Raw genomic sequence first — 24,659 nt, forward strand, 5'->3', positions numbered from 1 at the left:
AAATCTTATCACCATTCCAGACTCAGCTAAAACCACAGTGCACTTTGTAATTTGTAACCTATTGCTTTCCGAATCATGCTGCAGTTATACTGCTCAGCTTGCAATCCATGAGTTCAAATCTCAGTCAGGGCTAACCACAGATAGGATTAGTAAATCAAGTGACTCCCACTTTTTGAGGAAGTCAATGGTGATTTTTCACGAGGCGAGGCCAATTTTTGCCTTGGGAATCTGTAATTCCTACCGCTGGCTCAAGATTATCAGTGGAGATGAACACTGCCCTACACCGCAGCAGGGAAATACGTTTGCCTTCAACTGAACTATTGCTGGCGTAAACACTGTGAAAGTAAGTGCAAGAAAATGTTTTTACAGAATTTGCAATCTCTGGTTGCTGTCGAGATAGGAAGCTATACCATCTAGAACTCACGTTTATGAACGTCTAACTTTGACTCCAATCTCGACCACCTTAAATACTTGTATTCTGAAATAGTGGACCACTGATATGATGCATGTAATCAACAAAAAATTAAAAGACAACTCTTGACAGAGCCCTGTCACACTAATGGCACCAGCGTATTTTGTTTTTTTTACAATTGGGCAATGTAATTATGTGCCATGATGCCATGGATATGAAGAATCACATTAATGTGAGATGAAAGGTGCTGCACAAAGCATCGTGTAAAAAAAATACAAGAACTAATGACAAAAAATATCGCACAAAGGGATATTTTCATTCACTCGAACAGAATATGCTATAATTTATGTATGGCTAATACAGGCCGGTGTACAAAATGTTGTCAGTGTAATTAAATATGACAACTTAGTCCTCAACAATGTTGAATACCTTTCAAATACTGTGCAGCATTCATAAACGAACACTATAATTTACGTAAAAGCTCTGCCAATAAAGATGAGTGCCACCTCAATGGATCGTTTGAACAAGAAGTCACTTGATGTTTTACCAACAGGCAGTCATTATATGTTTGTCCTCTTGCTGTTATGTGGATAATAACAGTATTCTAGAAAAAAAAAAGATTTATATCTAAAAGAATGGGTTTCAGAATGGTTCTGCTAGGAACACTTTAAGTGATAGAAACCCAGATTGTCTGTAGAAAACCTACTTACTATTATTACTTTATTATACATGTGCGAACCCTTTTGGCACTCCACTGCTGGATGAGAGCCTCCCCACGCAGTGTATGTCATGGTGGTTATTTAACCATACTTCTCCACGCTGGTTAGTGCTGGATTAAAAGGAGCACATATGTTGGAACATAGTACAGTATAAAGATGCTTTTGCCCCACTGCTATCTGCTGACAACACGGCCCCACAACAATGCATGGTGGTCACGCATCCAAGCACAATCCAGGCTCAAGCCTGCTTGGCTTATTGAGATCTGACGAGATGATGCACATTTCCTGGTGATTTGGTCACGTGCTTTTCCTCTATGTTAATTAGAATTCAAAATATGAGCAAGGTGCACACACAGTTCCACCAGGTGGTAATGCCACACACAAGGTTCATGTACGTATGTATGTTGAACTTCTTTCGCACCGTAAGTAGCCAACCGTGCAAATCGGAGGTGCATGCGAAGGACAACGAACTAAAACAAGAATCTCATAATTCAAACAATAACCTCAGGCTCAAAGGCACAAACTCCCTCGATCCAGGCTGTACTTTTTAAACGTGCAAACATTTTTTTAACGGAATAACAAATCTACATTTTCTACAGCATGACTGGGTTAAAAATTAAAGGCCCGGTGAGCAATAAACACAACTGCGTGTAAAACAAAAACAAAGCTGGAGTTGATCAAAGGTTGCTCCACTTCGCCCTTATATTCTGGACTCTGTGACTTGTTAAGCTAATCGCCACAGACACCACCTACAATGGCCTCCTCCAGCAAAGCTGCAATTGATACGGTTGACATAGTGGTGATCGCGGTCTACTTTGTTCTGGTCCTAGCTGTCGGTATTTGGGTAAGTGCCACACCGTTGCGTGACTGCGCTTATGGACAGGATGTTTCCTTACGAGGCTCTCAATGGGTTAGCCCCACAATATTTGCAGGGACGGATCCGTTTTTATACTCCATTGATGTCCCTGACATCGTCGGATCGCCTGATTCGATGTGCTCCGAGGTCAAGGCTCTGTTCCTGCGGTGATTGGGATTTTGCCAGTGCAGCTCCCAGACTGCGGAATGCTTTGCCTTTGGTAATGCGACAATCAGAGTCGTTAGAGTTATTTAAGTGTGTCTTGAAAACTCACCTCTTTAAATTTGCCTTTACCTCATAGTCCTGGCCATTTATCCTGGTTCTGCGTTCTCTAGAAATTCAGCAACGACAACTGTAATATATATATAAACACATGCGTTAAATGTATATGTTGTCCACTAAGTAATGTATTCTACTGATTAGAAGCTGGTCCGGAAAGTAAGACGCACCTCAAACATTGGGGTATTTTTTTATAACACGTAGGCTTTCGCGACCAATATTATTCATAATCAACGTTTTTGGGTTTAGATCGCGTTATTTATAAATGTGTCGTAACCCTCCACCACCCGACACGGCCAATCAGGCGAATTGCCCGATGATGCTGGATGCAATTACCAGCGAAACGTCGTACTCAAATTGTAAATGTTGTGGTTTCACGCTTCAACACACCGGTGGGCTAAAGCAGTGAACTATTTGTCTTTTGTCAACGTGACACTTTTTTACTGATTGGCCGTGTCGGGTGGTGGAGGGTTACGACAAATTTATAAATAACGCGATCTAAACCCAAAAACGTTGATTATGGGTATTTTTTATGTTATATAATCAAGAGAATACGGTATTGCTACGGAGGAGCCCATCTCCCAGTCGCACTCTCTACTTTTTTTATACATACAGAGGGGGAAAAAGTATGGCTTATAATGCAGAGAATACCGTACTTTGTTGCCAATAAACTTGTTGTATATTATTTTGAAGGGAAAATATAAACGTTTTCACTTGCTTAAATGTTCATGCAAACACGACTTTAATTGACATTTTTAAAGCAATCTCCGTAGTTTGAGGAGTGTTTCAACACAATGTGCACGCACGCATTGCGTTTACATTCAAAAATCAACCGTCACCATCATCGCCAATAACTGTATGCGTTATAGATCGTTCCATAGCCCAAGGTCCAGTAAAGCCACAACGAACATTTCCTTCACTCTGTGTCTATTTTGGCTACCTCAAGTCCCTACGTGTATGCTGCTTTTCTCAGCTGCCTTCCCACAGTTACAGCAGCTTTGTTCAATTGATTTTTTCCAGCACTTAATGTTAGTGTTTTTTTGTTAAACCCAAGCCATGTTTTTTTTATATCTCCCTGTCTATTCAGATTATTTCTAACGCACATCTCTATAAAGGTTTAGTTTTGTGTGATTTTCAGTTCTAATAGAACATTATCACTTTAAAACAGCAGCTGTGTGATCCACATATCACACCTGGCAGCCTGTATTGATCAAGGACTGTTTTCACTCGAGACACAAATGCATTTTGCTTTTCAAGACCAAAATCAATTTTTCAATACCAATGAAGTACATTTCTTCAATTAGCCAAGCCGACGCTGTCTGTCTGCAAAGCCCAGCGCGAGCAATTGAACATTTGAACCGACATGTCTTTTTTAGATCCCTATCAAAATTACCCTTCTACATATAAGTATGCAGCCTTATATTTCACAGTGCACACACTGCCAGAAATTGCACCTATTATGAACGACTCCAAAGAGGACAAGCAGGTTGCTCACATTTCAACAACTCGTGCACGTAATTCTAATGGAACAAGATTCACATGGGGAGCAACAAATGTTTCAACGTTTGAAAAATGCGAAGTAGAAAATATTTAGAGGTGTGAGGGATTAACCGTTACATGAATGCGGCTCAATTAGCATATTGCCTTGCACAAAATTTAACGCAGCTACGCTAGTTGTCCTGCACAAGCACACAAATAATAAAAACACTCACCACATTCGTCAATATCACCGTGGCCTTAAAATGAAGGAGTGTATAATAGGCGACGTTTGGGCTAATGCCCTTTCGTCTCTGGCCTCTTCTCTCTGTGTGCTGTGAAGAAGGGTCGTTGCTTGAAACATCGCCTGCCATACTCCTGTTCCGTTTAAGGCCACGGTGTTATTATTGACGAATGTGTTGAGTGTTTTTTTTTTCCATGAACATTACAAAGAGAGGCTATGAAGATTCCCTCTGCTAATAGACAAAATCAAGCGCTTCCAGTTTGGAATGCTGTACGTCCAATACCTTGACATTAGCGGCTGATATCTGCATAGTGCATGTGAGTGACTGATTAAAATTGTACCCAATTCTAATCATGCGTGATTAAGTGCTGCTTATAACGATGCAACAGTGCCTCAAAATAGCAGGGCTCGCTTTAATTATTCATGCTGAAATTTGAATGGGAAATTAATACAGTGCCCACCACATGAGTGGGTGGCAGTGGGGAGCGGTAGTTGTAGCGGTTAGAGCGCTGCGCTATGAACCAGGTTACCCGAGTTCGATTCCCGCTCACGGCCACACCAGTGACAATTATCTAAATGAGTCCTGGGCCTCCCCCTAGGTCGACTCAGCCTCAAATGAGTACCTGGTGCGGTGTGTAAACATCGCCACCCACCTCCTCGTGTGCCAATCGACCTAAAACCGGTTGAGATAATCGTCACTGATGTTGGCCGTGAACGGGATTGGAACTCGGGTCGTCATGTTTGCAGCTCAGCGTGCTAACAACTACACTACCGCTCCCCGCATAAACAACAGCCGTCATTCGCAGCTAGTGGTGGTGACGTCACCACGGCGCCTGTGCCAGGCCAGGTGCACGTTGAGGCCACGTGAAGTGTCGAAGGCTCGCTGACAGGTGACTGGACAGAGCTAGGTGCCATGAGATGACTGGCAGATGCACAATCATCATCATCTTCTTCCTTGTCTTTATTTCCTTGTCTTCGTATTCGCATCTCTGATTACCACGGTTGGCAATGTACGGTCTGAAAGAAGTTCAAGATACATATGTACTTTTATCAGTGTGATCATCTCCCTGTACTGCACGTGAGCCCGCATTATTCTGCCACTTGCTACAACATTTAGAGCAACACAAACCTCCTCTGCATTTTCTAATTGTGTCGAAATCCAGTTGGAAAAAAATAGCAGAAACAATTTTCCACCATCAGGTAATTCCACAATTGCAGCACAAGTTACGGCTGAGTGGGAGAGGTATTGTGTGAAATTGGCCACAAGTGAATTGTATTTTTTCGTCCAATTTGTCCACGAAAAATGCTGTCGCTCTGCCAAAAAATGCCGGCATGGGCTCACACTATTGTGAACTGATGTCACATAGTCTTTAGTTCGAGTCTAATTCACAAAAAGCACATTGCATTATTTGATAAATGACCAGAGTGGTGGCAGGAACTTAAGAATGTACTCCCTACAAACCAGCCCTGTGCAAGTTCCATTAATGGTGCGCTACCTCCACGTGTACTTTGATTCCATATACAGTAGCTTGTAGACATTTTCCGCAACTTATAAGTGACTGCTAACCAATAGATTGCAATTCCAGCCAGTTCACTTAATTTGTGTAAGACAAATTGTATACATTAACATCGCGTCACGCCAAGAGGATTTTCAGTGGGGGCGGTGGGTAAAGGGAATGTTTTAATGTCTAACCTTTCTTTACAATTTCTAACACTGCACTTTAAAGGGTATAACGCCTTTTTTAAATGACCTATGGTTTTGATCGGTTATTGATCTTCGTTTTTTGTGTGCATTGTCTATATTTCCAACTTTAGACTCTGAGTTGCATTCCCATCGTGTATATAAATATTATCACCTCTCTGTCTCTTGGAGGCATTTAAATGAGCACCGAATGATTTTGTTTGCAAAAGCACTTACAGGTGCATTTGAGACTGTCAATTATTTGTGTGCTGGTGAGATGTTTCCTATGCAAAATGCTTTTACTAAAATAAAAGTGGGTACGGGAACAGCCTTCAGAAAAATGCCTGAAAGGACAACAAATGGATGAGAGTGATAGAGCTACGCCGGTGTGCACAACAACAGATGCATTGGGAGGAAGATTTTTCACATTGTGAATTCAGTGCATTAAAGGGAAGGGTTCATATTTTCTTCCCTTGACACTATCGTTTCACCGTGTCTTTGTAGTCCATGTGCCGCTCCAACCGCAGTAACGTGAGTGGATACTTTTTGGCTGGAAAGGACATTGTTTGGTGGCCGGTAAGAGAAAGCACTACCAGCACCACCAGCACCACCAGCACCTCCAGCACCACCAGCACCACCAGCACCACCAGCACCGCCAGCACCGCCAGCACCACCAGCACCACCAGCACCGCCAGCACCACCAGCACCACCAACACCGCCAGTACCATCAGGACCACCAGTACCGCCAGCACCACCAGTACCACCAGCACCACCAGCACCTCCAGCACCACCAGCACCACCAGTACCACCAGCACCACCAGCACCACCAGTACCTCCAGCACCACCAGTACCACCAGCACCACCAGCACCACCAGCACCACCAACACCGCCAGTACCATCAGGACCACCAGCACCTCCAGCACCACCAGCACCACCAGCACCACCAGTACCACCAGCACCACCAGCACCTCCAGCACCACCAGCACCACCAGCACCACCAGTACCACCAGCACCACCAGTACCACCAGCACCACCAGCACCACCAGTACCACCAGCACCACCAGCACCTCCAGCACCACCAGTACCACCAGTACCGCCAGCACCACCAGCACCTCCAGCACCACCAGCACCACCAGCACCACCAGTACCACCAGCACCACCAGTACCACCAGCACCACCAGCACCTCCAGCACCACCAGCACCACCAGTACCAACAACACCACCAGCACCACCAGCACCACCAGTACCACCAGCACCACCAGCACCACCAGCACCACCAGTACCAACAGCACCACCAGCACCACCAGTACCACCAGCACCACCAGCACCACCAGCACCACCAGCACCACCAGTACCACCAGCACCACCAGCACCTCCAGCACCACCAGCACCACCAGTACCAACAGCACCACCAGCACTGCCAGCACCACCAGCACCGCCAGTACCATCAGGACCACCAGCACCACCAGCACCACCAGCACCACCAGCACCGCCAGTACCATCAGCACCACCAGCATCACCAGTACCGCCAGTACCATCAGCACCACCAGCATCACCAGCACCACCAGCACCACCAGCACCACCAGCACCATCAGCACCACCAGGACCACCAGTACCACCAGCACCACCAGCACCGCCAGTACCATCAGGACCACCAGCACCACCAGCACCACCAGCACCATCAGGACCGCCAGCACCACCAGCACCGCCAGCACCACCAGCACCACCAGTACCATCAGGACCACCAGCACCATCAGGACCACCAGCACCACCAGCACCACCAGCACCATCAGGACCACCAGCACCACCAGCACCATCAGCACCACCAGCACCACCAGCACCGCCAGTACCATCAGCACCACCAGCACCACCAGCACCACCAGTACCACCAGTACCATCAGCACCACCAGCACCACCAGCACCTACAGCACCTACAGCACCACCAGCACCGCCAGTACCATCAGCACCACCAGCACCACCAGCACCACCAGTACCATCAGGACCACCAGCACCATCAGGACCACCAGCACCACCAGCACCATCAGGACCACCAGCACCACCAGCACCACCAGCACCATCAGCACCACCAGCACCACCAGCACCATCAGGACCACCAGCACCACCAGCACTATCAGAACCACCAGCACCACCAGCACCATCAGGACCACCAGCACCACCGGCACCACCAGCACCATCAGGACCACCAGCACCACCAGCACCACCAGCACCACCAGTACCATCAGGACCATCAGGACCACCAGTACCATCAGGACCACCAGCACCACCAGCACCACCAGCACCACCAGTACCATCAGGACCATCAGCACCACCAGTACCATCAGGACCACCAGCACCACCAGCACCACCAGTACCACCAGCACCACCAGCACCACCAGCACCATCAGGACCGCCAGCACCACCAGCACCACCATGACCAATATTCGAACTATCAAAACACAACTGTACGATGGGACATTATGATTTTGATATGTAAGGTGTACATGCTATATTTTAATATCTTTTAATTATATATTTGGCTGGAAGCAATTGCGGCCAGGAACTCGAACTCACTGTAGTGCCGTAGATGGGCCACGCTTACCGGCAGTGGTAGACGAGGTCCATTTGCAAGAGTGCCCCGTACCGCCAGGGGGGATCTACGATCCCACACAACACCACCCCTCGATGGGGACCCCAGACAGCTAATCCCACCGCTGCCACCAAATGTAATGGGTTCCGGAGACACTTGTAGTGGTAACTTCTTTATTACGATACACCACTCCAACAATACTCTGACACAGCCGAGGGACATAGCCTAGGGACACAGCCTACTCCTAGCGTGCCTGACTCTGGTTACGTTCTCGGGTCCTCCGGCTACAATTACCCTAGGGGAGGCTACCTGACCCGACCCAGCAAAGGTGCGGATCTAGACTCTGGCTTCCTCGGAACTCGCCCTTACAAGGACGTAGAGCCGGGAGTCCTAGAGTCCCACCACTGACCCACACAGCGTCCCGGCCCTTACAAGGACAAGCGGGACGAGGGGGTCCAGGGTCCTAAGCTGGCTGGTCTTGGGTCTTGAGCTGCGACTGGTCCCGATCGGCTGGGGAAGTCCCCTTTTATGTCCCCTTGCCCATCGACGGGAGGCATTGCGTGGGATCTTAGATCCCCCGCAGCCCCCCCCCCGTTGGTGGCGCCGAGGGGATTATCTGTCTGGGGTCCCCATCGAGGGGTGGTGTTGTGTGGGATCTTAGATCTCCCGCAGCCCCCCCGCCCCCCTTGACGGTACGGGGCACCCTTGCAGATGGACCTCGTCTACCACTACCAGTAAGCGTGGCCCATCTACGGCACTACACTTTAACTATATATTTGGCTGGAAGCAATTGCGGCCAGGAACTCCAACTCACAATGAGAAGGCTTTGAGTTCAGATCAGAGGTTAACTTGTCACAAGAATATTCTGCACTCTGCCATGGGCATGTAGAATTTCCACCACTCTGGCTGAACACCAACTATGCAGATGAGTGTGACCCGTTGTATGAGCAGGTCTTAATAAATAACTAATGCTATAATTAATGGTACTCACTGTCTCGTTGTCGAGGGATATTTTTATTGTATCATGGAGCAGGATACATAAAATCACAACAGATACCTAAAAGTCGCTTCTAATCTAAATTATTTAATTAGGCTAAAATGTAAGACAGTATTCAGATTAACATTTTGTACTACCCTTGTTACAACAATTTAACAACATAAAGAAAAACCTGCCCAGCCAATGCAAACGCACACAACATACATTCGGTAAGGGCAAGATATTGGTGTCCCAGTTTGTATAATGTGAAGATTGCAAGGATTAAATATATTCTTCATTTGTCACCTCACATCCCACAAGGAATAACATGAGGTTACATGGGAGTGCATTTTCATATGTTCTATCTCTAACATCACAATACGTGTTTTTGGTAAAAGTCACAAATGCAACATATCCCGTTGCTCCTTCAAACAAGGATACAATCTTGGGGGCAGATTCATCGATTGGCGAAACAGCCAAACACATTAGTGGACTGTATCATTTTCGGTGCTGTCATGAAGAAAAGTGCACAACGAATTACGAAGAGACACATGCCGGGATTCCTTTGAGAGACAGAAACATGAGCATATTGTTTCGGAGAAAATACACAGATAAAAATACATAATTCTAATTGCTAGAAAAAGCAAGTCGGCTCATTGCTAAAAGGGATGATGGAATAATGATCTCATGGCAGCTGAGTGATCGGTGTCCGTGAGGATGTCCACTTAGGAGATGGTCAGTTGACCCCAGATTTGAACTCAAAGACTTTTCATCGTGAGTCAGGTGTCCTGACGACAGTCCCTCCTGGCCAAATATAAAATTGAAGGATATTAAATATCGTATATGATATATATCGTACGTATTGGAAGTGTAATGTCTTAACGGCATTGTTTGAGCTAGCTATAGATGAACCTTTCAAGCTTGTATTTGCAGTACATTCTCCTGCCCACTGCATGGTGTGCTCACTCTGTCTCCCCTCGCCTCCCCTAAACTCCAAACAGCTGTATTGTCCGCGATGATGAAAATAAAGACGTGGAATTGCTGTCAGGAAATGACAGCCCCGGTAACGGCCTAATCAAGGACGGATTACAGTGAGAAGGTTGAGATTTGAAATTCTGGATGGTGAATGACTTTGCCCCATCATTCATGCATTGGCGATTAAATTAATTAGGCCTCGTGGAAAGTGTAGAGTGGGTCTCATATGGATATACAGGCACCCCGCTATAGGAATGTGGGATTTACATCAGTGACTCAGAGGTGGCGCAGAGATAGGCTCTGCCACATTATTTTTCTTTACGTGGATACATTTTGGTTGAATCAATGAGATCAACATCATTTTTTTATTGGTTTTAATTATGTTATTTGTACTGTAATGTAATTGTTTTTTTTTTTACAAAATGTTAGGCAATATATATAAAACAAATACACCGTGGGTATAACTTTTTCACCACATTCGTGATTAATTGAATTGGTGTGATTCAGAGTGATATTTCGATTCAAGATAAATTTTGTTTTACTTTGTGGTGAATGTAGTGGGCCTCTCGTAGCTGCCATTATATTAAGGCATTGCGCACATTATACACAGAACCCGTAAACATCTTTTGTCGATTGACTACTGGAGGCCATCCTACACAGACAGAAAAGCATTCCGACACACGTCTGGTTAACATTTAGAATAATTAATAATGAACCAATGCGTCATGCATAACTAAAATATATAGTGAATATACATTAGCTATGAAATACAAAAAAACAGATTACATATTTATACACGCTAAATTTTAAAATATCCGTGTCAAAATTACATACGTGTACATGAATGCATCGTTATCACAATTTTATGCGTGCATTATTTGCATTGTTTATACTCCACAGTATTAAATAGAACAAAGCAAAATCGTACACTTGCAAAGGTAATAGCGACGGGGAAGGCGACATTGCTGGGACATGTGACGGGACAAGAAGGGGCTTGGAAAACGTGTTGCGTCACTGGGAAATTGAGGGCAAGAGATCGAAAGCGAGACAAAGGAGTGAGAATATGGGCAACAATGAGGTGGTCTGGCTCAAAGGACAGACAAAAGAGATTATGTAGATGCTCACCCCGAGCTCTCATTACTCTGATAGTGCATTGTCTTTGGGCTGTACGCCTTTTGGCGTCCTCTGGTCTAACACCGTTTAAGACGAGGCTCAAAAGAAAGCTGTCTCTGGTGTGGACCAAGTGGATCAATCAGTTTCAAGGACAATGCATATATTATCAGAGTTTTTTTTGTCTTCTTGGTTCTTTCGGTAAAGTCACGTAGAAGGGAAGTAATAAAATAATAAAAATTAAACATAATAAAATAATTCTCACGACGTTTCGGCCACAACGCAAGCAGCCGTCCTCAGGTGAAGACCAGGTCTGTCGGGGAGACAGCGTCTGAATGAAATTTCATTCAGACGCTGTCTCCCCAACGGCTGCTTGCGTTGTGGCCGAAACGTCGTGATAATTATTTTATTGTGTTTTATTTTTATTTTTTTATTACGTCCCTTCTACGTGACTTTACCGAAATAACCAAGAAGATGAATCCCTGCAGTCACGAAAGCTTTAAATCGAAATTCAGAGTTTTTTTGTTTGCATTCTGACCACAAGCATTGTGGTTAATGCAGACAGGATTCCTTGTAAAAGGTTTCAGTTTGGTGTTTTAACATCTTAACACCTATTTTGTTGCCAGAAAAAAGAAGAAAAACCTATTAACAGATGGGAGACTGTCATCATCCCCCCCCCCCACCAGATTGGGAATCACGCATGATTCTTGAGAGAGCATAATGTTTACATTATTAATATGTGCGTGTGCATATAGCCAAAGATGATGCTATTTGATCATATCAGAAACATGTTGTCCTGGGATAGAAAACTAGAAAACCCTCGAGGCCATTTGGCCTTACGTGTCAATCAGCCACGTAAATGGGTGATTGTGCTCTAAAAGCAACCAATTTTCACACATTATGCCGCAATGCTTTACATTTAAGCATGATTTCAACAAAGGGAAATGCTGGGATTGTTAAAGGGTTTAAAATACATTTCTCATGGAGTCTGTCAGAAATTATAACAATTTGGTTGATGTGTATACGTATAGAATTTGGTCGCATGCCGTCCTTCAGAGAGGAGCATTCATACAATGGCCCGTAAGAGGAGGCGCTATTAGCAAGTGGCCATTCGTGGGTAGGCTCAGCAGGTAGCAAGAATCATTTTCAGCCACGACGTGCGATACACAGACTTACACGGAAGAAATCGGCACAGCAAAGTGTGGATTGATATCAACTGTCCCTTCATTATGGGACAGAGGAGGGGTCGGCAATCTGCGGCTCCAGAGCCGGATGTGCCTATTTACAGACTGCTTCGTGATGTAATGTGTGTATGTATTGACAGGTAGTGCAGCTTATTCTTTGGTTCTTTCGGTAAGGTCACGCAGATAGAAGAAAAAAAAAGTGAATAAAAATAATAATAAAAAACCACGACGTTTCGATCGCAACACAAGCGATCGAAACGTCATGGTTTTTATTTTTATATTAATTATTCTTTATTATTTGTATTCATATTATTGGTTCTTTCGGTAAAGTCACGTAGAAGGGAAATAATTAAATAATAAAAATATAAAACAATACAAATTCTCACGACGTTTCTTGCTGTGGATTTCACACCTGATGATGATTGCTTGTGTTGCAGTCGAAACGTCGTGAGAATTTGTATTGTTTTATTTGTTTATTATTATTCTATTATTTTCCTTCTACGTGACTTTACTGAAAGAACCAAGAATATGAATCCCTGCAGTCACGCAAGTTTTAAGTCAAAGGTAGTGCAGCTCTTGAAATATTGAATTTTGTACCGAATTCTAAGAAAATGGCTCTTCTTGTTACTTTGGTTGCCGACCCCTGGGATAGAGTGTTGCCCCAGTGCACACGTGGGCTTCCTCCAGGTGCTCCGCTTTCCACCCACTTGCATAACAGTATGTTGAACTTCTTTCGCGCCGTACGTAGCCAACCGTGCACCTCGGAGGTGCGGGGGAAGGACAACATACTAAACACAAAAAGCAGTTCTAAAGAAAATAGTTCTTAATCAGGATTTAAAAGTGGATAGCTGCAGTGGCTTCCTCACATCGGAAGGAAGAGCATTCCAGATGGCCGCATAAGGGCATCTGAAAGCGCGCAATGCGGGGACCGTCTTTGTTCGATGGCCAGCCAGAAGCCGCTGCTGTGATGATGACGGGAGTTCGCGTGATGGTTTAAACTCCTTGACGAGATCAGCAAGGTATTGTGGTTCATTTGTGGCAAGCACTTTGTGTGTAATGAAAATTAATTCGCTAAATACATCTTCATATATTGCATAGAAAAAATGCAAAGCTTAGGAGAATGTTGGCGCACGCCAACCGCCTGGCTACTGCCTACCAGCTTGTCTGGTGATTCCCCAGTGATGATGACATGCAATTTGCATGAAAGGCAAGGCTAATGTCTCGGCCCTCGCCATAGCTCTGTGAAATTTCCACCCAGGGCTGTAGGCAGGAAATGAGCAATGCCTCGATGCTAAGTTGTGCCTGACAGCATTCCGACTGTAAGTGGGTGGAAGATCAGTGTGCGTGCGTGGACAGCTATGGATCTCCCGTGTGGAGTGCTTGTGTGTGTGTGTTGTAAACCCGGCGACCCGAGTTCAACTCCCACTCATGGCCAACACCAGTAACGATTATAATCGTAACGATTATAATAATCGTAACGATTATAAGGTAATTATCTGAACTAGTCCTGGACCTCCCCTAGGTTGACTCAGCCTCAAATTAGGAACATGGTGCGGTGTGTGAACATCGCCACTGGGGAGACAAAAGCGGTCGGGCGTAGTGCTGGCCACCCACCCCCTCGTGTGCCGTGCCGGCCTTCATTAGGTGCTCGCTCACAGAACTTGCCCCAAAAGTCTGTTAAGGCTACACGAGGGATCTTTGTCGATGTCCTGTATGATTGTGTATGCCCGATCGCAGGTCGGGGCGTCGCTCTTCGCCAGCAACATCGGCAGCGGCAGCTTCATCGGCCTGGCCGGCACCGGAGCAGCATCTGGCATCGCAGTGGCCGCATATGAGCTGAGCGTGCGCGAAAACCTCGACACACACACACTGACAATAATTTTTTATGACATTTTTTTAAAATGTACTTTTACCAGGTAAGGCACACTGAGATATGTAGCTGTTTTTTTCAGAAGCAACTTGCTGACAAATGATAGCTCAACGTGGATATTGACAGTCGCAGTCAAATAATCCGAACGCATGTTTCAAAATGTGGAGGGGGAAAAAAAACGGAGGACCCGGAGAAAAATCCACGGTGAAAGAGACATGCAAACTCCAAATATACAGCAGGCGTCAGGGTTGGGATCAAACCCACGACCTCCTGTATACCAGGCGAGGTAGTTAACATCTCGCCAACACACGCTCACACACACCATGCACGCTCACATCTGCAGCGCGGTACGAAGTCGCATTTCTGTCTTGGCTAATTAATCACCCACACCCATTGCAGTGCAGCATTCCTCTCGACATTCGCGAGGGGATACGTTCGGGAGATGATCGTGAATAACAAATTTCGCGGATAATGATAGTGGCCTACGGAAACCTATCTTTTTTAATGAATGACCTTAAATAAATACATCAATAAGCGATTAAATACGTTAAAATTACATATATCTCTCTCATCTCTTTATCTCATCAATAAGCGATTAAATACGTTAAAATTACGTATATCTCTCTCATCTCTTTATCTCATCGCTTCTTCTCTCACGACTGTATCTCTCATTACTTTTTATCTCATCACTTTCTTTCTCTTTCACTCTCGATGCATAATGCGATTCGAGGATAGCCACAAACAGCCGATCGCCAGTTCGTGAACAACGAGGGAATACTGCATTGTATTTGTGCGCGGTGTAATCGTCATTTGCTATATATGTTCACGTATCCGACTTCTACACATATTCGCCTATATATCGCATTGATAACGCAATGGACCATAGATGACTTACTCTAAAAACAGCGTCACTCGGTAGAGAGAGTGTTAGTCCATGGGCATAATTCAAGCAATAAAATATCGTAATCTACGCCAGGGATTTGAACCTGTGACTTTCATGCGTCAATCCCCATGGCCACTGCACATTCATGCAGAAAATGCTGCCTTACTTCTACGTGTCACCTGTACGTACAGCTAGGACGGTTAATGAACGCAGGCGATAACAAAATGTATTAAATAAAGAGGCGGATGAAAACAGGTCCAGTGCCTTTGGATAACTGTAATTACGAATGACAAGGGAACAAGGGAGCATTTCTAAATTATTTCTATTTCCTGCTATGCAAATATATTTTCTTGGAATTGCACTGAGAGACAAAACACAACGCGAGATAGAGACATTGAGATATGTGGGCGCGGGCAGGAGACGGTGGCTGGAGGGCACAATGGCCAACAGTCAAGACCTGTGACAGAGTGGCACCCAAAGGAAGGAACACGCCAGACAGGAAATCCACCACGGAGATGGAGCGATGACATCAGTCAGCTTGTGCCAGAGTGATTGTCGCATCGCAGAACTATGAGAAATGGCGATGGCTTGGTGAGGTCTTCAACCAGCAGTGGATTGGCCATGGCTGATGATGATAAACATCTGCGTGGATTGGCTCACCCCACACTCTGGCCTCCACTCTCACAGCCCCGTAAAGCACCCCCAACTCTCCACCACTCCGTCTTGTCGTGATGTCGTTTAGCCCCCAATATGGTCACTCACCCCATTTATGAGGACCTTCATAAACACGCAAGATTGATGGATTATGTTGAGAACATATCTTGTGAGACACTCAACTCCGCAGGGTTGTAAGCTGGCAGTGCGTCAAGTAGGCTAATGGCATCTGAGAGCTGTCCCCCCAGTCCGTATGAAATTTTCTCTGGACACACGAGTTTCCTTGTTCAAATAAATCAAGTAAATAATTAATTACCTCTAGATTCCTAGAGAGACTTTTCTGAGAAGGATTTAGTGAGGGTATTCTGGACAAATAAGTATTATTGCAATACCTTTTTTTAGCATGGTTATGTGTTTTTCCTTTTGAGGCTACAGCATTATCGACGCATGTGTTGACTTTATTGTTAATTGTGTGTGTGCACTATTGCCAATGCTGCATCACCAAATAAACAGTTAAAAATAGGTATATTAGGCTAAATTATCGAATGCATAAATTATATATTATTGAATTACATCATGGTATTGTAATTCCCATTATCATAAACAAATCTACTTAACTATTACCAAGACATCATTATCAGCAGCAGCATATCCATATTATTATGATTATCATCATCATTATATTCACGTCCTAATGGTAATCAAATTATTTTTATTACGATGCTTGTTTATTCAGGAAAGCCTTTTTTTCACGATAGTCCTGCCAATATTTTTTCCCAGTAGGAGGCGATGTTGCTTAGTGCAATTCCAATCGAGTCATTTTCCAGCAATGTGTTAGGGGCGATTTGTGGCCCATACCAAGTGCAATGCATTGGATTTTTTTGGTTTAGCTTTAGGAAAAAATCAGAGAACCCACAGCAGGGGGAGAACAAATTGCACACAGAAAGGCAGGTTTGGAATCGAACCCAAGGCCATCTTGCTGTGAGGCACAAGTGTTACCAATGTGCCACCCTGCCACTCATCTTCATCAGCATTACCATCATCATTGTTATCATAAATCAGCTAATTTCACATGATAGGTATATATGTCACAACAGAAGCTGGATTATTTATTGCCGTGTTTATTTCCTTATTTCTGGCAACATTTATCCAGGTTAGGTCCTACGTGGTGTCAAATGTATAATCATGTCAAGGACACCTTAACCCACTGTGAGCAGATAACATGTCCAGACCTCTTAGCAAAAGCACTCACCAAACATGTACAATTCAATGCATGTGCTTTAAAATCAAATTGCTTACACTCTTATATGTTATGCATAGAAATAAAAAAAAAATTGCGTGTACTACATGTATGCGTACAATACGTAGCATTTCAGGAATGTCAAGCACGCTTATTCAGCGACTTTATGCAATATAATCTCAAAATAAGTTCAGACATTCTTGCCATTTGTTTTACATACCGAACATATTTATAATAAATACCGTACCATATTTTTTTTATGGATTGTAAATGTGTGAATGCTAAATATAGGAACAAGAGAAAAGAGTGCATTTTTTCACGAAAAATACAGTAGTACGTATATTGGAAACAACAGCAAACCCTTTTGCCTGCCATGGTCAAAAACCGTATTTATATCCGACTGGCAATTACACGAAAAATGACAATTTGTATATGAACCTAGTCTGAGCCTTCTTTAGGTCAACTCAGCCTAAAATTAGTACCTGGCATTGGGGAGGGAACGAGGTGTTATCATCACTCATGGAATGCCCCAATTGTGTTCTGTGGCAGCATTGAAAGAGTAATTTTTGTTGAACCAACTGAAAACTCAAGATACCAGGATAGTTTCGTTTGCAAGAATGAACTTGGTGGTTATAGGTTCTCGCGAAATGGTTTTCTCAAACAGTATTCGCCCCACCAGTTATGTGGCACAGTGGTTTGTGGATTATAGCACAACTTGGGTTGGTCTAGGTCACTCTTGCAAATGATACTATCCTGGTCTCTGGAGTTCTCACCTGGTTTAAAAAAAACTATAAATATGAACTTGATTCCCAGCCACGACCAACATTAATCCTCATTTTAGAAACCGGTGCAATCTGTGCTGGCACTGCCCTGGAATCAGGTTGGAGCAGAGAGCCTGTGTCCCCACGGTGGCCTCATCTGTTGGCTGTCTGGCACCCTTTGCTAAGCATGATTTGTTTTTTCCTAGGCTGACTCTCAAACCATTCGTGACGTTGCAGTTGGTGCAGCAACTAGGGATGTGTTCCATACAATCACGAGCAATGCATAACCACCCAGCCATGACATTTTTAAAACCATGGGGCGAAAATTAAAGTTATTTGATTTTAACTAAAACAAACCTCACCAAACCCATTCCTCTGAGTATGGAATGGCGGTGTAGTGGTGAGCACATTTCGAATCCCAGGCACGGTGGTGAGTGACATCTGAGCTGGTCCTGGCCCTCACCTCACTCCTAGGTCAACCTGCACTGACCAGCCTGGTGAAGTATTTTACCGAAAGAACCAGGGACTATGGATTCCTGCAGTCACGAAAGCATCAAATCAAGACTGGTGAAGTATGGTTAAACAAAAACATTACCAACACAATGTGGAGATACCTTCATCCAGCAATGGATTGACAAAGGGCTGTCTATACTCATAACGAAGTAAGCATTGGTTAAAAAAAAATATTTATATGTATAGTTTCATAATCACCATTCCCCAGTAAGGGTAGAGAGAAGCAGTGGGCAGAATGGAGTGGGAATGGCGGAGCCCAACAATCCTCATTTAAATATCGGGTATGGGAACCGAAGGTTTGGGTTGTTTTGGTAATTGGGCTGGCAGAGTCCGTGCCTCCTGTAGTCATGGAAATTAAACACGAGTACCAGATGGTATCTGGACCTGTTCTGGGCCTCCCCTGGGGTAAATGTGACCTAAACTAAGTACCTAATGTGGTATGTAAACATCAGTTACGAAAGGGACCTAAACCATTTGTGATTTTGGCCACATGACCCCCCTCCTCACCCCTCCCACCATCCCCTCCAGTTATGGGGATTCGTGGAGGGCACTTTGTATTTGTGTGTGTGTGAGAGAGGCACCAGCAGGGACGCTCTGGATGTGGTTCAGTCGATTAGGAGAGATATTTATGTGGGTGTGGAGTGGAAGGTGGTGATTGTACGGTGGATAAACAACGTATTATTATTGTAATTGCAATTACTATAAAGCGGTCTAATAACAAGTCACCGCATGCCTAGTATTGTTCGTGCAAATAAAGTGTATCCCTTAATGTAAACTGGATCACATGTGACATGATAGGACTTTATTACATCCTCTGACAAATGGAAGGCAACCGATGGCTCCATATTGTTATTTCTAAGGTCTACTATATTTTTTGTCGTATTCCCAAAACGAACATTTGAAACGCCCACAGAGCAGTCAATCAACCCGTGTTACACAACAGCATGTAGAGGAGATATTACGTAACTACTAACATTTCTTTAAATTACTTATTATCCACTATAGTGGCAGCACCTGCCCTGCTATAAAGAGTAATGCCTATCACACGACAGGCAAATTCATATTTATAATTCTCAGAGCTGTCATCAAATGAAGACATTTTTAAAAAAAACTTCCATTCCAGAAGTCTCACAAGGAGCCCTGTGACATTACCTCATGTCGGAACTGTTTCTCAAGTTGCATCAGTAGGCTTATTATTTATACCATGTGCCGTATGCTTCTATATGCCCTGCCAAGTCACGTCATAACATGACAATCAATACAAAATAAATAGTCTCTAGAGCTGGAATATACTCAACTAATTTGACAATCAACGCACCACACTTCAGAAACTGTTTTAATCACAGACAGGTGGCTGAAATTGAACCAATTTAGCATTCTGACTTCTAAACCTCCTCATCACTTTCTCAGGTATATGTTCACTTATTTTGTACAGACCAATTCTTCTTTTCTCGTGCGGTGCCTACCCAAATTTGCAAACACAGAGTTTCAAAGAGAAAACATGGCAAAGTGTTACAAAACAAAGTCTAGACACGTTATAATTGCAGCAATGGGATTCTGTTTTGTTGTTTTGTATAATTAGATTTTGTATTGTCTTTGGAGGACTAGATACCAACTTGCACTGTCGGTCTCCCAAACCTCACTAACCCAGGCCAACAACATTCGTATCCAACTGGCCTCTCCAACCCATCTCTCCCCACCTCCCTTATGCTATGAATATTGCAAATGCACTATACACAAGCCAGTAGTGTCTGGTTGTTTTAATTAGAGAGAATGCGCGTATTTGACCTCACCATTCGTATAATGTATATGGGAGTGCAGACGTATACATCCAAAATAACAGACGGTCTCTTGGGAGGAGGGTTCTGGTGAGGTTTGAGGTCCGTGGGAGTGCACAGGTCTTAGAGCTGTGTTTGAAATATTGACGTCGCTGCCCAAAACTCGAGCGCATGACGAGTGAAGTGGTGGGGATGCTGCATGGGAAGAAAGTACATTGTCTTCATGTGTTTTGTCAATCAAAACACGCTGAGTGCAGTTGGGAAATAATCTTTTTTACCTTTCCATCTCCAGTATACCTAATTAGTAATATGTGGCGATGGTAATGCGTCAACAGCAGGCAGCATTATTTAATCGCACTGAACTCATCACAGGTCAAGCGTCAGAAGGTATGCAGGTGTTTGAACAAATATGTATATGCATATATATGTACAGTAGAACTCAAAAAATCCACACTCCAATCGGTGAATCCCTGTAATATGCGGATTTTCGGCGGTTCACGAACGCTTCCATAATCCACGGGACCATTGATCCTGATATTTGTGAAATCCTTGAGAATTGATGGCTCTTTTTTCGGAGAGGATCTTTGTCTTATAAATGTATCAATGTAATTTCCATATTTATTATAATTAGTTTACAGCACTGTGCAATGCAAAGAAACCGGCAGCCTCTTTGCAATGTAAACTCTGTAAGGATGTTTTCTTTAAATGCTGGGCATTCCAAAGAGCCCACTGGATTATTGCAATGCACACTCCATGATGTGTACAGATATGTCCAGCTGCAAATTATTTTTTTCGTAAAGAAAATTGCTGCATGTTTAGACTTGATATTGAAAGAAAAAAAACTTTCATGTAAACCATCTGATAGATTTTCTCAATGTGGGTTTTGACAAAATCGTAACCGTATAATAATTAGCTAATTTATCATGGATTCATTGGGCTACTAGTCATGTGATGCACTTCTCCTGTAATACGCAAAGTTTTCCCGGATTAACGGAGTTGCGCGGTTAATTTCTGCCGCATACCGCGTCGGCATACATTTTTGCGAATTACGAGACTAACCTCAACGATGTGCCACAGATGATAGAATCAGCTATATGGTCCCCCCAAATCACCACGGATGATTAGAGTTCTGCTGTGGTGAATACATGTATGCACCTGTGCAGCCCTATTGTCAATCCACTCCCCTATGCCATGTGGGACATGGAGGGTTATTACACCATTCTTCACCATGCTGAACAGTGCAGATTGGTGAAGGTGGGAAGCATAGATGTGGAAACATAAAGTACATTACAACCATGGGGTTTTCTTCAGGGCTCTCTGCTGTCACTGCCTATGACACCTTAAGCATGGTGGTCGGCCCAACGCTGCTTAGCGACTGTGATCTGTTGCACGGGTTAGCACACTACACTATGAATTTGGTAAACTGAATTTGGTTCCCCGCCACAGCTTGCATCATTGACGAGTGACAGCTGAACGAGTTTTGGGCCCCACCTGTACCAAACCACACTGACCAGCGTAGAGAAGACTGGTTACACAAGCCCCATGACTGCAACAGTGTGGGAAAACTTTATTTAGCAGTGATTTAATGCCTTCATTTACTGTGCTATACTCGATCCAACGTATGTCATACAACTTTTCTTCGTGCATCCACACATACATATGTGACATAACTCCACGTGATTTATTAATTTCCACTATTACTATTACAGGGTCTCTTCACGCTGATTTTGTTGGCTTGGATATTCGTTCCTGTGTACATCACATCTGGGGTAAGCAGTCAATATTCCATTACGCGATGCCGTAAATGTCAAATCTTTAATGAAGCAAAATCTAATTATAGTTCGGTTGGATAAATCAGAGCAAACACATTCTAGAACATAACATATGTCAATGACCCCGATACCCACTGTCATGTGCAATGATTTTCAGATATGGTTTGTCCTATTAAACTTTTATGCCCAGATTCTCCTGTTTTATGTATGTAATGTGTGCGACATGAATTATTTAGCCAGAAGTAAGGTTAGTGCTGACAAATATCCATTCACACGATACTAATGTATAGATACTGCTGTTGTGGTGTCATATTTAGCACACTGGACTTGCAATCCAGAGTTGTTCAGTATGAGTGGATCTCCCACTACGACAATTAAACAATGTGGTCTAGAAGGGGCTCTAGCGAGTGCCACTCGAGGCAAAAAAATGTACCCGATCTTCCACGATGGAAGATGTGGAAGTACCCAACATTTACACCACGACGCGTGGCTTGCTGATCAATTAATTGCGGCGAACCCCTTTATTCTCCTGGGTGGGCAAAAACGGGGAAAAGGGATTTTAAAAAAGTATCAATTGTTTCAACTGCCGCGCCAGGAGAACAAAAAGACCAGCGGCCTCTGAATTTCAAGTCCAATGTGCTAATCAATACACAATGGCAGCATCCTTACCCGCTGATGTACGATATGTAATTTAAGTTTAACAAGTGAGCAAACTTTTGTCTACCTTGTTATTGTTTTGCTGCTACAATGCTTCACTGAAGCCTCATATATTCTTGTATTGTTTTGTAACACTGCTTACATGTTCATTTCATATAAACTACATCTGCCACAGAAGTAATTTGTATTTACATGCTCCTTTCATATAAACTACATCTGCCACTGAAGTAATTTGTACTTACATGCCCCGTTCATATAAACTATATCGGCCACTTCATGAATTTGTACTTACACACCCCGTTCATATAAACTACATCTGCCACTTAATTAATATGTACTTACATGCCCCGTTCATATAAACTATATCGGCCACTTAATTAATATGTACTTATATGCCCCGTTCATATAAACTATATCGGCCACTTAATTAATATGTACTTACATGCCCCGTTCATATAAACTATATCGGCCACTTAATTAATATGTACTTACATGCCCCGTTCATATAAACTATATCGGCCACTTAATTAATATGTACTTACATGCCCCGTTCATATAAACTATATCGGCCACTTAATTAATATGTACTTACATGCCCCGTTCATATAAACTATATCGGCTACTTAATTAATATGTACTTACATGCCCCGTTCATATAAACTATATCGGCCACTTAATTAATATGTACTTACATGCCCCGTTCATATAAACTATATCGGCCACTTAATTAATATGTACTTACATGCCCCGTTCATATAAACTATATCGGCCACTTAATTAATTTGTAACTTTTGTGGCTCCACACGGCTGGAGGTGGTCACGACTCCTGAGTACCTGCAGAAGAGACATGGAGGCAAGAGGCTGCGGGTTTACCTCTCCTTCCTGAACCTCATCCTCTGCATCTTCACCAAGATCTCCGTGAGTGCACGTCTCACCCTTTGTAAATACCATGCTGTTCGCCTGTGTGCACAAGAGTGGTCAGTGAGTGATGGGTATGTTCCCACGAGTGGCCAGTTTCACAGGATCAGGCAAGCGAAACTGAGAAACGCTTTTATGTTGGAGAGACGAAAAAAGGGTCAAGTGACGTGAATAACTTGGTATTCAGAGTTTTGTAGGTATACGTGCACGTATGCATGCGTATGTGTGTATGTGAAATGGGGAGCAGTGGTGCAGTGATTCGCACTCTTTGCTACAAGACCAGATACAGCAGCTGCGTGCAATTCCTGGCTATGGCTGCTAACACATCAGTACGTCAGTATTGAGGGGACAGCGGCTGTAAATCACCCCCTTGGTAAGCCGTTCTGGCATTAATGGCTGCATAGTCACTAAAAGCTCTTGTCGCAATAATAGTAGTGTCTGTGTGGAGTGGTGGCATAGTGCTCAATAACACTGCATGATTGTTCAAGTGCCCTAGATTCAACGTTTTTGTAAATGCTAAATACCGTTGGACTATTCGAATTGCAAAATAATTCAAGAGAATATTGTTTCAACCATATTGACTGTCAAGGAAAGTGGTGGGAGTGACCACCAATTAAGAGAAGCACAAACACACACGGGATTTGTATGGTCAGCATGAATGTTGCTTGTTGCATCTGTATCTCAAGTGCCAATGTTTGCTCAGCATAGCTTGTTCTCCTTTAAAACTGAGTTGACCTTAGGAGAGGCTCAAAGCAGTGGTAAGTGGTGAAAAACAAGTGTGCCAATGGTGATACACAGTCGTGACTTGGGGAGGCCCTCTATTACCAGCACCTCCGATTAGCCCCGCACCTCCGATTAGCACAGTTGGCTACGCACTGTGCGACGTAAGTTCAACAACAGACATTATCACTCAACATTTGGCAATGTTCACTTACTGAGTGCAGTTCTGAAATTACATTTCATACCTTCAGCTTTATCTACACATGTTTATGTTCACATAGTGCAGGTAATTCAAAAGGCAACAGAGTCCATTCGTACTAAAATAAAGTATTTTTCCAGGTTAAAACATGACCAATTTGCAGCGTGTACAAAAAAATGTGTTGTGACGGGTACT

The 24,659-nt window shown here is 43.7% G+C and overlaps 1 protein-coding gene across 1 annotated transcript in view; it reads left to right on the plus strand.

Moving 5' to 3' along the window:
- Positions 1–1,764: 1,764 nt before the first annotated feature.
- LOC144938044 (sodium/mannose cotransporter SLC5A10-like) overlaps positions 1,765–24,659 on the plus strand; it is a 59,618-nt gene continuing 36,723 nt past the window's right edge. The window contains exons 1-5 of the mRNA XM_078865734.1: positions 1,765–1,975; positions 6,172–6,243; positions 14,237–14,341; positions 21,908–21,967; positions 23,441–23,545. Of these exons, the coding sequence (XP_078721860.1) occupies positions 1,886–1,975; positions 6,172–6,243; positions 14,237–14,341; positions 21,908–21,967; positions 23,441–23,545 (432 nt within the window). The 5' untranslated portion in view covers positions 1,765–1,885. The remainder of the gene's footprint in view (positions 1,976–6,171; positions 6,244–14,236; positions 14,342–21,907; positions 21,968–23,440; positions 23,546–24,659) is intronic.

This window comes from Lampetra fluviatilis, chromosome 21 (assembly GCF_964198595.1).
Source record: "Lampetra fluviatilis chromosome 21, kcLamFluv1.1, whole genome shotgun sequence".
Lineage (NCBI taxonomy): Eukaryota > Metazoa > Chordata > Hyperoartia > Petromyzontiformes > Petromyzontidae > Lampetra > Lampetra fluviatilis.